Here is a 13,628-nt window from a genome sequence, read left to right as displayed (position 1 = left end):
AAGAAAAAATAAGGAAAGAGCTAGTTTCGCAGATTCTACAGATTTGTCTGCGGTCCCAAGGACAATGAACAGGCGTGAGGCGGCTCTGGCGGCACGGAGAAAGGGAAATCTCTTCGACTCCTGGACGTGTCTTTTGTTAACTTCCCATAATTGCTTTTTTGGCATGACCATTGCCCGGACGCTCGGAACAAGCAGTTCGAAGAGCCAGCCCTCACAGCTGGGAAGCAGGGCTTTTCCACAACAAAAACAAAACAGCAAAAGCCAAAATAAAGCCATACGGCGGCGTGCGCGCACAGCCCCCGCCCCTGAGCCACCAGTCAGTCCCTCGGGGGCACGGCTCGGGTGACAACACCGGCCCCGAGCGAGCCTCGTCCTGCCGGGCTGGCACCGAGTGGCACGGGCACCCCCTGGGCACCGCCGGAGGCGACACGGCGGGAGGGCGGCGGGAAGGGCGGGCGGAGGGCGCTCGGTCGGCGGGCAATGGCCCGGATCGCGCTGCCGCCGGCGGGACCTCGGACCGCGCCGCGCAAGCTCCCGCCTGGCGCGGCGCCGTCAGTCAGTCAGTCAGTCAGTGTGTCAGTCAGTCAGTGCGCCGTGCCTCGCTGACCTACAGCCGGACACGCCGCCCAGCAGCCGCCGGCACAAGGGTCACCCCATGCCGGAGCGAACCTCCGGCCCCGCAGAGCCGCCGACACTGAGTCCTCGGCTAAGTGACGTGACTCACCAGCTGCCCTCCCCCCTCACACAGCCCCCGTTCGCCATACAACAGCTGTTTTATCTCCCGCTGTAATTACGCCACATAAAAATAGTTACAAGGTACTTGGGGAGGGCTCGCTGCTAAAACGCTGTTGCTTCCCTTGTGCACTGAATGCGGATTCGCGCGGACTGCCGCGCCGCCGGGGGGGTGCAGGGTGGTGGGGAGGGAATGATCCCCGCTCTGCCGTAGGAATCCATTATTTCATCAGCCGTTCCAGGGGCCTGCTGCTCACCCCCCGCGCCCGCCCGGCCGGGAACAGCCCCGCACGTGCCGGTGCGGGAGTGACACGGACACGCTCCCGTGGAATAAGTGCACGCCCGCTCTGCGGCCAGGCGGCTTCTTTCCCTTTCCACGCCACAACCTTCGCCCGTGGTGACACTTCAGACCGCGGCTGGGCGTTGAGCAGTTTTGATTTCTGTTTATTTTTTTGCACCTGGTTTTGTCAGGGGGGCGGCGAGGGGAGAGCCAGGACCCACCGCCAAGGCCGCCTGTGCCCGGGGAGAGCTCTCCCCTTCGCCAGGGAAGCCGGAGCGAGGAGCTGCTGGCGGGTGTCACGTTTCCCATCCCGGAGGAAAAGAAACTGTTGCTGCTGCAGAGCGTGCTCGCCCGACAGCGATGAGTCAAGCTGTGAGACTTCTCTCTTTTACAGCTGCGATCATGTGCCGCAGCAAAACCTACCGGGCTGGGGAGGGGGGGAGTCGAGGGGGAGAAAAACAACCTTTTACGAACTGATGTAAAAATAACCGCAGAAATGGGGCTCGCCTTCCCCGCGGGGGTGGGTGGGGGTATGTGTGGCCAGCGCCGGCCAGGCGGGGCTCCTTCGGCACCGCAGGGGATCGGGGGGAGCAGCCCCCGCCGACCGGGCCGTTCGGCGGTCGGGAGGGGGGCGCGGGTCTTTGGAGGGCTCCTTTCCTTCTCCTGCCGTACGCACTCTCCTTTCTTCTCCTCTATTCACGCGAAGGAGTGGGTGGTTCGTCCGGCAGCAACAGGAGGAGGCTAGTCAAGGGCAGCTGTCAAAATCTCCCCCCCACCCCCGCCTCTTCCTTCTCCTCCTTCCAGTTTAATGATCAAACGTCTGCTTGGAAGAAAGGCGAGGGAGCGGGAGGCACGGAGAGCTCCCCCCGCCGCTGCTGTTGTGTGTGCATGAACGAGCGGGTACAAGCGGACACCCCCCCGTTCCGGCCGGTCCCTCCCCTCCTGTCTGACAGAGCCTCAACACCCGGGAGGGGAGGGAGCAGAGAGGAGGAGGAGGAGGCAGCCGCCGCCGCGAGTGCCAGTGCAGCGCACGGTTACTCTCCCGTACTCACTGCGGGGAGGTGGGGGAGGGCGGGCGCTGTGTACCTTTCTCTCCCGTGCCTTTCCTCACTTTAACAGGCCGGGGCCAATCGCCAGCAGAAGGGAACAAAGGGAAGGGGGGAGGGAAGCCCACCCCGGCCGCACTAGAAAGCCCCCGGGGGAGGCAGAGCCCTGCGGCTCCCGCTGACAGCAGCGCGGCCGGTGACCGGGCGCCTGGCTCCGCGGCGGTGTTTCTGCTTTCTTCATCGACCTCCTCCTCGCTGAGCTTAAAGGGGGAAAGCAGCGTCCGGCGAAGGGAGAGAAACTTGGGTCGGTGCGTGGGGTGTCCGGCGATCGGCTCGGTCCTCGCGATCAAGATGAAAAGTAAAAAAGGTAGTTGTGACGGGGTGCCGGGACAAAGCAGGGTGCCCCGCGCCCCTAGCCGGGGTGGAAAGGGGAAGGGGGGGCTGTCGCTAAGCCAGCCGGAGTCCCTTTGCCTTCTCGGCCTTTTGTCCCCCGTGTCCCCCCCACGCCCCCTGGCCTGTATCCCGTGGAAGATTGCAGTGGATGCTCCGCTCCCAGACAAAACATGCAGGGCTGTTGTTTGGAGGCGGCCGCCTCTCTGCGCCGCTGGCTCCCTGTCAAAAACATGTCCAGCCGTTCGCCTCGTGTCCTCCGCCAACTTTTGTTCTCTCCCCCTCCGTGGAGTTTCTTCCCCCTGCCCTCCCGTAAAACACTTCTGAACGCTTTTCCGCACCGAGCCCCACCGTCCCCGCGAGGGGGACGAGGGTGCGGGTGCTTTTCCCAACTTGGGGCGAGGGAAGCGGGGCCGTCCGGCGACTCTTTGTTCGCGGGGACGGCAGCGTGGGGCTTGAGGCGTGGTGGGGGGAGCATCGGCGGCAGGGCTTCAGACCCCTCTGCGCCCTCGACCGCCTTGTTTTGCTGAAAGTTGAAGCCTTTTCTATCCCTTTTATCCCTTAAAACAGGGGGACGAAACACAAAGTACAAAAGTTTTGACGCAGGGTTAAAAGGAGGAAGACTTCCCCCCCCCCCATAACCATAAGGCTGTTTGAGTTTTCTTTGTGTCCGCTTCCAAAGCGACAAACTTTACAGTTAGAGGATCGTTACTCATCGCACTCGTGGTGCTTTAAGTGCCCTTAAATTAGCGCCTGGCCACAAAGACGCGGAACGTGCTTTCGGATCCAGCGCTCCTGCGCTTGGCTGGGAAGAAGTTCCTAGCAAAGCAGTGTCTGTTCAGTTGCGATTTGCCAGTCGGCGGTGTGGCTGAAGGGTGTTTTGCATTCAAAGACCATTAAATGCTCCGAAGTGGAGGGTTAGGAGGGGAGCAGTGCGCATGTTCAGTACTCCAGAGTTGTGCTGTTTTTTCCCCCTACTATGCATTCCTGCGGCTCCGTAGTAAAGCAGCCTCTCATTGTTAGTACCCTTGGAGCAATTAATGCATATGTAGTTCGTGAAATCATTGGGCTGCTGCAGACATGGTGTGTACTAATATGGTTTGTAGTCCTCGTCAGAAGTTTTTTTTTTGGACGTGCCGCTCGGCTACGAGGAGCGCACACAAAGGGAGCTGAGCCACAAAGGCGAAGTTTAAAGAGCTACAGGCACAGGGTGGTGCTGAGGAGCGCAGCGTCCCGCGGGAGCGGAGCGGGGCTTGATCCCAGCTCAGCCCCCTGCGCCCAGAGACAGCGGCAGCGCTGGCTTTTAAATGTTTCTTAGGTAGGTCGCGATTCTTCACCCTGTTGGAAGCAGTTTGTGGTTTGTTCCCCCCCCCCCCCCTTTATAGTTTCGCTGAATTAATTTAGCCCAGTTATTTTTAGGACATTCCTATGCTGCCTATTTGCACAGCAGTGGTGAGCTGGTTTCCTGTCTGCTGTTGCTTCCATTGTTCAGACTTCTCTCCCCGAGGGCAGCTGCTGGTTGGTGAAATACCAAACTCCCTGCACTTTCAACTGTTGTTCTTGCCACCCCCGAAATAAATGCGTGTGGAAAACGCTGACGTAGTTTCTAGGTATGCATGTGTAGGGCTTTGTGTGTAAGAGTGTGTGTGTGTGTAAGCTCTGCTTTGAGGATTGCAAATCCTGGGCTGAAACAATGGAAACAATGAAAGGTGACAGGCGGGAGGGAGAACTTTTGAGAGGGGCCATGGGCCTGGGGTTTGCGTGGCACAAATTAAAAGGTGAGGAGACAAAGGCGGAAACTTTTAAAAAGATGTTAGGACTAGGGTGCCTTTGTTTTAATAAAGGTTGGGCTTGTACTTATTGTGACCTCCTGGCATTGGAAGCTCATTCAAGAAGTTTCAAAGAGTGACTTTGTAACAGATTTCTTACTTGCACTCCTAGAAAAATCCCGTTTAGAAGAAAAAAGTATAGTACAGCCAAGTCTAGTTGCTTTACAAGTAATAGAGTGCAAACTGTAAAGTACAGAGGAAAACAAATAGGCTGGTTCCTCAATTATGAAACTCATTCAGAGGAAAGAGGTGGTGTTTTTTTTTTCTTTTACTGTGGAAATTCCCTTCTGTATCCTTGTAGGGTTTTTTTGCTACTTAAGAATAATTTTAAAGTAATGTGTTTTTGTTGTTGATTTTTAAATTTGCATTGCATTTTAGTTGGGTTTTTTGGTATGTGTGTTGAGTTTAAAATTTTTAAGTGTGTCATGCTGTGTTTTTCTTGATGGCTAGTTTTGTTGAGGGGTGTTTTTTTATTGTTTTTCTGGGTTTTTTTTAAACTAGAAGACTGTGGATTTAAACCTCAGGGCTTTTTAATGGATAGTTTAATTTACAAATAATAACGTGGTAGCAGTCACACGGAACCTAGTTGCCTTGTTAATGAGCTGATTTAGAACACAGTCTCGAAAAGGCACAGGCATGTGCTCAAGTTTATACATGTGAAGAATCTTACTGAACTTGGTTACAACAGGATCGGGGGCTTGGATAGGAACTGGTTCTGTTTATCAGCGCTCATAAAAAAAATCTCACTGCTGAAGAAATTCAGACAGCCCTGAGGGGTGGGAGGTTTTCTTTAAGGTGATTTTTGTCCATCCCCTCTCTGGAGGGCAGAGATTGTTCCTTGTGGTATACTTTGTCCTCTTTTGAATAACAATTGGCTTCTGCCACTTCCTCTGTGAAGCTCTTCCTCGACACAATGGGATAGTTGTTTTTTTGTGGTGCCTTTTTTTTTTCCCCTCATAGCCTAAATTTTTCGTTTGCTTAACTTCCATTTCATTTGTCTCAGCCTCTCTAAATACTTTGTCCTCCCCCTCAAAGTATTTCAGCATACCTTTTTAAGTGGCAGTGGTTTGTTTTGAAATCAGCTTTAGTCATCACTGTACTTTTACTCAAGTTGTTTCGAGCTGTTAACTAACGTTTGGGTGTTGAGCCCAGACTCCAGATCCTGGGTGTAATCTTCCCTGAGCTGATTAACGGGGAGGACCTGTGAAGTCTTTGGGCTGTGATACAATGCAACAGTGCATTCAATCATGCATATGACTTCAGCTGGGAAGCCAGGAGGATAAAGTAATTTATAAAGAAGGGATGCTGATCATGTAGTCCTTAGATCATTAAGAGCATAGACTACTCTTTTAAGTGGCGGTGAGGAAGTGAAGGAATGGGATTTTGTGTTGTTTCTCAGACATCTCTGCAAATGAACTTGTGCTGCTTTAATTTTAGTTCTATAAAAACAGGTTTTTTTGTTTGGATTAAATGTATTTAGGAGGAGACATAAAATAGCCTGGCCCTAGCCTGCTTTTAATACAAAATAAATTAGTAGGTCAGCTGGGGCTACTCATCGTGTCCACAGGCCTTTATTCTGGGTGTAAATAACAGTAAGCCAATGGTCCAGTCATGGAGCGTGGCCAGGACCCTTTTCAGCTGGGCCCTGTTAAAACAGGAAACCAGCAGCGAATAGGCTGATTACTAACAAGACGGAAAAACAAAGCTGGGTTGTAATCAGCAGGAATGCTTTAATGAAAACAGAGCCTTGACAGCCACAATGTGGCTCCTGCTCTAGTAAAAAATATCAGCTGGGGTAGTGCGAGATTTCTAGCCATGACTTCCTGTTGCTGCTAGCTCTGTCCTGCGCCTGAGAGATCTGCCACGAGTTCAGAGGGCTGATCAGCTATTTAAATGAGCTCATTTAAATGAGCAGAAGTCCGTACTACGCTGGGTTTCCTGCTTAACCAAAACCTGCTTTGTGTCACTAACTTACTGTGTCACTTAATATGACACACTCAGCCAGCAGGTCAAAGGGCTGGCTCCGCTGGTGACTCATTTCTTGCTAGGTAGGTTACGGTTAGTCAGATGACAACTTTTACTTTAGCAAAAGATCTTATTTGGAAAAGGAGAAACGTTTTAATGCTGCTGGCTTGCACACAGTATCTTATAACTTCTTTTTTTCTCAGCTAAAGGAAAAACAACAGTTCTAGGAGAGGTTTTGCTGTTAAATCAGTTTTCTGAAATTCGGAGAGATGTCCATGGAGTCTTTAGTTGTCTGGTAGAGCCAAGAAAGATCACTTCAGATTGAGTGGTGTGTACCTGGAGTACTTTTTGTAATGCCATGTATATACTGCTTGCAGACCATTAGACATCTAACTTTTTCATAGTAGTTTCTCCTTGCCTCTTGTTTCCAGCCCTGTTTGCCTCTCCCTCTTTTCCAAGGTCTTGCCTTACTGCCCATTATATTTAAAAACAAACAAAAAACCCAGCCCTGTGAAGTGCTGCGACAGTTCTGGTTCCTGACAAACAAGAACAGCGCACTTCAAAACATTGTCTGAGTAGCATGGGCTAGTTTTAGCTAGTTTTTAAATTCAATTTAAAAGGGCTGAGCTGCTTTGCAGAGCTGTCCTGTTCTCTCTGCAGGATCTTTGTTCCCAGAAGTGTTCCTCATGGCTGGAGGAGCCCATGGTGCAAGGCATGTTCTCAGGTCAGGTTGCAAGCATGACAGCACTTTCCATGAAGCTATGACAAAGTGGTTTTGCTTGGAATCATTGTAAGGCAAACTTTTGACATACTTTCTGCACAAATTAAGAAACTGTTTACATAATTTGGAGTTTTATCTTGTGTTGGTTATTTAAATATTGTCCTATTGTTCCTATTCCATGACCAGATAATTTATGTAGCTAATCATCAGATGAAAAATTTGGTGTGTCAGTTTGGTGTTTGTCAGTTACATAAATCAACAGTTGGGAGAATGAAAACAATACCAAGTAAGTTACTGAAGTAACTCTGCCAGACAGATTGTGGATTGATCATCCTGTTGGGAATGCTTGTGTATCAAAACTGTGCATTTCAAATTGGACAACTTAAACTAAATTTAAGGATGTTGGAGCTATTCATAAATAGGGGAAGGAAAGATAATTTACTGTGTCAGCTTTGGCTGAAGTTTGGAAGTGTGAGGAAAGGTCCTTCTCTGTTTCTCTCCCTACACTCCTGCCAAGTATTAAGGAAAACTTGCTCATACATACCTTCTGTCTTTCTTTGTGTGGTAGTGGGGGATTTGGTGGCTGGCTGGTTGGTTTTTTTAAAGGGCATTACTTCCTTCTTGCTTCTCACTTCTGTAAGTGCCTTTACTTATGGATATAACATAGTTTTATATAGTTTAATATTTTCACAGGTTCACTTCTTGTTGTTTAGGTCTTACTTTATTTCCTTGAATAGGATTTTTTAATTATGGGTGATTTTCCACAGAAAATTTTACTTTTGACATCTAGTTGACTTTACTATTAAGATTTTTTTGTTTTGGCATTACAAGTGAGCAAATTTCTTCCTTTCCGCCCATCAACTCCCCAGTCTAAGTTCAAAAGCCAAAAAGATTGAGGGCTTGTTTTCCTTCTAGAGTTTCTGAAGCTGCTTCTGAAAGGCAGTGTGAGTTCACTTGAAATGAGTATTTATTTGTACTAATTGAATGTGGGTAGTGTCTTATTTGGACTTATATATAGTTTGTAAGATTCCTAAAATTTCTGGTGAGTTTAAAGCGTGGTTTTCTTTGTGTTTTATGGAACTAGTGACTCTTGCATCCTACCAGAGGAGTAGAATTGTAGCCTTCCTGACTGAATACTTGCTCGTTTGTTTGCTTTACATTCCATAGCTTCATGTTACTAGTAGTGTGGTGTTCATATATAAAGGGATAGTCAGATTGTGAAATCTGTTCCTTCCTTTGTGTTGGAGGGGGAAGGTATGCAGTTAACTGGCAAGTTTGGAGCCCTTATAGTAAGCATAGCACAGAACACACGTTTCCAGGGATAAAAATATGAGATGAAAACCACAAAGTTGAAAAAATAGTCAGGATAAAAGCTGGTACATCTAAATGATCATGGTTCTTTGATAGAGAATACAATTAAATGAGAGTGCATTTCCTGATGAACTCTTAGGCACCTGGCTCTTGCCGCCTTCTGCACTTTTTTCCTTCATTAGTGAAAATCTTACAGGTGGTGAGAAAAACAATTCTTCCCTTTCTTTTTTTCTTCTTCCATTAATTTTTCTGAATAGATGTAATTATTCATTTGTAAAATCTACAACCTATCCCTCCCAAGAGACAAGCATCAGGATGTTAAGAAATAATTAAATAACCTATTGCTTGAGTTGGGGTGTTTTAAGTTCTTCCTTGTTGACCTTTTGCTCAGCCACTGGTTAGTTATCCTTGAAAAAAAGTGCTGGATGCATACCACAGCCAGCAGACTTGGACAATATTCTCATTAGATAGAAGCTATCTGATAACGTTCAGCAGATAAAAGGTTGCCAGGGGAACAAGAAAATGCAGGTTTGCAGAGAAGAATTCCTTTAGGAAGGGATCATTGGTGCTACTTTTTTGTTCAGCTGACAGAAGAGCTACAGCATGACAAGTTAACGCTGCAGGACGAATCTCCCGTGCAAGGGGCTGTAACAGTAAATACATGTGATATATAAATGTGATATAAAATGTCTGTGCCACACAGTGCTGTAGCCAAGCAGTTAACGGATTTAGGAGGCTGATTGTTCTTTTCTTACAATTGCAGGTGTAGTTGCAATATCAGGCAGCGAAACGGAGGATGATGACACTATGGATGTCCCACTGGATCTTTCCTCATCTGCTGGCTCAGGCAAGCGACGGAGACGTGGCAACCTGCCCAAGGAGTCTGTGCAGATTCTTCGGGACTGGCTCTATGAGCACCGATACAATGCTTATCCTTCAGAGCAAGAAAAAGCGCTGTTATCCCGACAAACACACCTTTCCACACTACAGGTATTTAAAAAAGTAGTTCTCCCTTCTAAAGGAGCTGTTTTCTGTTTTAATTCACCTGTGTTCTAGTCACGGATACAAATGTTTACAGTGCATGTGAGATTTCCTTTTTTATTGCTACTCTCCTGCTGATGGCACTCATAAGGAGAGATAGAGACTGATTATGTGTTACGATGATCTTTGTTTATTGGGAATAAAATTATTTTTGTGGGAGAACAGACAGTCATGAATAGGAGCAGCATGCATGCTAATTTTTTGCAGAATTGTGCCCCAAAAGACATAAAGTGTCTGTACAAGGTAATTTATTGCGAGAAGAAGGTATTTATTTGTCAACAGAGGTGTCGACGGAAGGAGATATGATGATAGATGTGCAGCTTAGCATATAACTCTTCACTTCTAAAATAGCAACTTGAGGCTCATTCCAGTAGAACATGGACATATATAATTATGTGTATGATCACTGCTGTTAAAATCAGTGGAACAACTATATGGGATCGAGCTACTCAGGGGTGTAAGTGCAGGTGTGGACGAGCCGTTTGTATGTTTATTTTGGATTCTCATCCTGGGATGCCACTGGCATCTGTGAGGTCCTTGGGTCGAATAGCTTTTGCCCATTGCTGCATCCCATGTTGTGGGAAAGTGGCTGTATAAGAACTTGGATAAACCAGGGTTTGGTTTTGGGAGCTGCTAAATAGAGAGCACTCCTGTTGAGTCCTGGACTTAAATTTTCCATATTAATTCATTAGTGCCAAGTTCATAATTGGCCATAGATTAAAATTTTCTTAATGCAACATTTATAAAGAAGACTTCCTTTATGTAGTAAAGAGAAAAAAGACGTTAAACTATAAACTATCTTGTATTGCCCAGGAAACTGGTTGATATTTAAACAAGGACAAACTTAAGTGAGGTAATTCATGTTATGTCTGTCGACACAGTCAGTTGAACAAGGAAAATCAGTAACTATTTGTGGGAGGAGTGGCTCTTTTCAGAGAGAAAAGGTTTTCCTGTTGTTAATTAACCTAAGCTAGGGAACAATAGCCAATAGGTTAATGTGTGTGCACAGAGTTAAAAGCTAAACCCCTAGTTTGGACTTCAGATGTCCCGGGGCTTTCTGTAACAGGAGAAGGGAGTTGGTAGCACCGGGACAAGGGAAGGGCCTTTGCCAGGCATGCCAGAACTTGTCAGTAGGTCTCTATTTTGTTGTGCAGTGAAGGAAACTGCTTGGAGGGATTCATTAATCTAACTGTCTGCTCTAGTGGCACGTAGTTGGGAATGAATGAAGGTAGAAATTAAGATGTCATTATATTCCCAGGTCTGCAACTGGTTTATCAATGCACGCCGCAGGCTGTTACCTGACATGCTGAGGAAGGATGGCAAAGACCCAAATCAGTTCACTATCTCACGGCGAGGGACCAAGCTCCCTGAGGGTGGCCTGGTGGAGTCTGCCATCAGCACAAAGAACTACATTCCCCTGCTGGATGAGACTGCCTTCCTTCCCGCTGCTGCGCCGCTCGGCAAAACTGTGTCCTCTTCCAAGCCGGCTTCCCCGGGATCGGTCCTGGCTCGGCCGTCAGTGATTTGCCACACGACTGTGACTGCGTTGAAAGATGCCCCTTTCCACTTTTGCCAGCCAGCTGATGTAGGCCAGACCACGGACCTGCAGCAGCCCCCGGCTGGCGGCTTCACAGATAGCCCCCTCTCGTGCCACGAGGACGCATCCAAACTGGGACCTGGTGCAAACACACAGAGTGGGCTCTTCAACACTCCTCCTCCAACACCACCAGACCTTAACCAGGATTTTAGTGGATTTCAGCTTCTGGTGGATGTTGCACTCAAAAGGGCGGCAGAGATGGAGTTGCAGGCAAAACTTATGGCCTAAATCCCCTTCCTTCTCTTTCCCCGTTTTGTTTTACCAGGCAGGGATCTAACAGCTGTGTGGTTATTGCCACCCACACGATATCAAAAGACTTCACTGCGTTATTATTATTTTTTTTATTAATCTTATTTGCACAAGGGGATTGCTGAAATGAAGCTTCCTGTCACTGAGATGGTCTTCAGTGGAATACGGTCATTCCAAGAATTACGAACTTAAAGCTACTGTAGAAAGAAAGGATTGTGTGTTTCGTTGGGATTTTTTTTAATGTTTTCTTTGTAGATTTTTCATAATGTGAGATGTTTCCCAAGATCATGTGATTTGTTTTGTTTCTTTCAGACTGTGCAATATCTAGTAATGATATAGAGTCTTCTTATCATTCCCATGTGGAACGGAATATACCGACACGCTGTCAAAATTTTCAATTTTTTTTAACAATACAAACTTTGGATGATCATGCTTTTTTTCCCATAATATAATAAAGTATTTTCTTTAAAAGTGATGCATACAGAGTATTTTGTTGAATACAAGCTTTGCAGAAAACAGGAATTACCCTTGAAACAAATGGAAGTGAGAAATATTTTTGAGCTCATACTGACTTTGTTTGGTTCAGAGGGCCATAAACCAGACTAGCAGTTGTTGTTTAAAAGAATGCTGAAAAGTGGGCCAGAAGTACCTGATTGTGTTCTGCTATGTTGAAATTTTTTAAAAGGCCAAAGGGAGCTATGTAGGCAATTCTGACTAAATTTCAGAGGGAAACCTTAGGCCCCTCTAAGAGTTCCAGCTCTTGGCTCCTTGAAATGCTTTAGAGCTGGGAAATGTGATGGCCCATGGGGAAGATCTGAAGATAAAAGGAAGAGGCCAGAAGAGGGGCTGGGACAAGTACAAGTGTTCTTTGCAGATCTTTGTGATGCAGCTCCTAGACATGACTGGTGACAAATTTTGATAGGGGAGGGCAAGGGCTTCTAACCTTACTTGGACTAGCAATGAGAAGGTTTTTACTCAGTAATTCTAGTAGACTGAAATGAAGTAGGCTGTATTGCATTGAAATTTGAGTTCTGGGAGCCAGGTCTTTGTGAGGTACTTTAACAGGTGGTTGGCTAAGATTTAGAAGAGATCCCTGTTGTATTGGGGTGTATTTTTGTCCACAGAATCTAAGTTATGTTTCAGAAAAGGACTTTGCTATCAAAATGACTTATTACTGAAAATGGTGAAGACTTGAAACTCACATTTCAACTTACTTGAATGTCAGTCGCCCCCACCCTTATCCTTCCAACAACAATGAAATAAGAGATCTCCAGGGTAAAAAAATTGGTTCTGGCTAATCTTTAAAAACAAACCAGTTGTCTGTTTGGGAGGCTGGGGGAGGGCTTTGAGGAGTAGGAGAGTTGGTGAATTTAAGGATATCATTATGAGTAGAAAGAAGACTACAATATTCTGACTGCTATACTGTTTTGCTGTGGCCTTTATAATTTTCTAGTGTCAGATATATTCTGTTTGCTCTCTGGAGTGCTCTTTGGAATTCTTCTGAACTTGTGCCTTTCTTGAACCTTAATGTTTAAAGTCAAAATGGCAAACAGTAAACACTGGTTTACTTATGACTGCTTTGGTATCACAGTCATCCTAATATACTGTATGAATATAGAATTATTTTTTAAAAAATTGGAAATAAAGCTGGAAAATAATTTTGAAAATAGAGATGGCTGTATACTCTGTCTTCAAGGCATTGCAGATGGGTACAGAAGAGCCTGGTGTAGTGTCTCTCTGGACACACTGTACTTGATACTTCTGAGCTGTTTTTCCTGGGATACCTATGTATGTATTGTTTGGTTGGGTTTTTAAATGACTAATTGTAAAACGGAAGTGTACTTTTTTGTCACTGTGAGGTTTGTGTTGAGGGAGAAGTTGATTAATAGACATGGTTTTGTGGAATGGGTGATTTATCTTAAGGGGTGCCACACACCCAAAGTGGAATGTCATCTTTGATAAAGATTTGGAAGATGCCTTGTCCTTTCCTTTTCTTGCAGGAAGGAACTTTATTCACTCCTTACACCCATGCTTCACAAATGAAAGAAAAACACCCTCACAAATATGTTTGCATTGCTTATTTGAATTGCTCGACATTTTCCTTTTTTTTTTTTTTTAAAGCAGTATGTTAGTGTGCTGTGGGGCACTCAGATCATTAAAGGGCATCTTCAGAGATCTTCACTCTTCATTACTTTGCCCTTTAAAATGAAAAATGCCAGCAAGTTTAAAAAGAAGAAAACTTTACTGGTTGAGCTGACCAGTTCTGTAATTTCACTATAGCAGCTGCAGTACTGAAAATGAAAATAGAATGAGGAAGAAAGCTGTTGCCATTCAGGTTAACAGTTTTCATTGAAAGTAAAAGTCTATGGTCTCTCTGCTATTTTCATTTACTGTTATACAAAGTGGTATTAGTGTAAATGACCACCAAAGTCCTGCTCATGTGATGAGCACTGCATTTCCATTTTGC

The 13,628-nt window shown here is 46.2% G+C and overlaps 1 protein-coding gene across 4 annotated transcripts; it reads left to right on the top strand.

The window, feature by feature from the left end:
• Nucleotides 1-918: 918 nt before the first annotated feature.
• TGIF1 (TGFB induced factor homeobox 1) lies at nt 919-11,636 on the top strand. Of its 4 annotated transcripts, none has more exons than XM_026793238.2 (3): nt 919-1,384; nt 9,038-9,264; nt 10,574-11,636. In XM_026793238.2, the coding sequence occupies exons 2-3, from the start codon at nt 9,082-9,084 to the stop codon at nt 11,138-11,140; spliced, it is 750 nt and encodes a 249-aa protein (XP_026649039.1). In that variant the 5' UTR covers nt 919-1,384; nt 9,038-9,081; the 3' UTR covers nt 11,141-11,636. The 4 variants fall into 4 exon arrangements, with proteins under 4 accessions (XP_026649039.1, XP_005486731.1, XP_026649040.1 ...); XM_005486674.4 differs by lacking the exon at nt 919-1,384 and adding an exon at nt 1,792-2,425; XM_026793239.2 differs by lacking the exon at nt 919-1,384 and adding an exon at nt 2,454-3,766.
• Nucleotides 11,637-13,628: the final 1,992 nt, after the last annotated feature.

Source organism: Zonotrichia albicollis, chromosome 1 (genome assembly GCF_047830755.1).
Source record: "Zonotrichia albicollis isolate bZonAlb1 chromosome 1, bZonAlb1.hap1, whole genome shotgun sequence".
Taxonomy (NCBI): Eukaryota; Metazoa; Chordata; class Aves; order Passeriformes; family Passerellidae; genus Zonotrichia; species Zonotrichia albicollis.
This window is presented reverse-complemented; position numbering and strand designations above follow the sequence as displayed.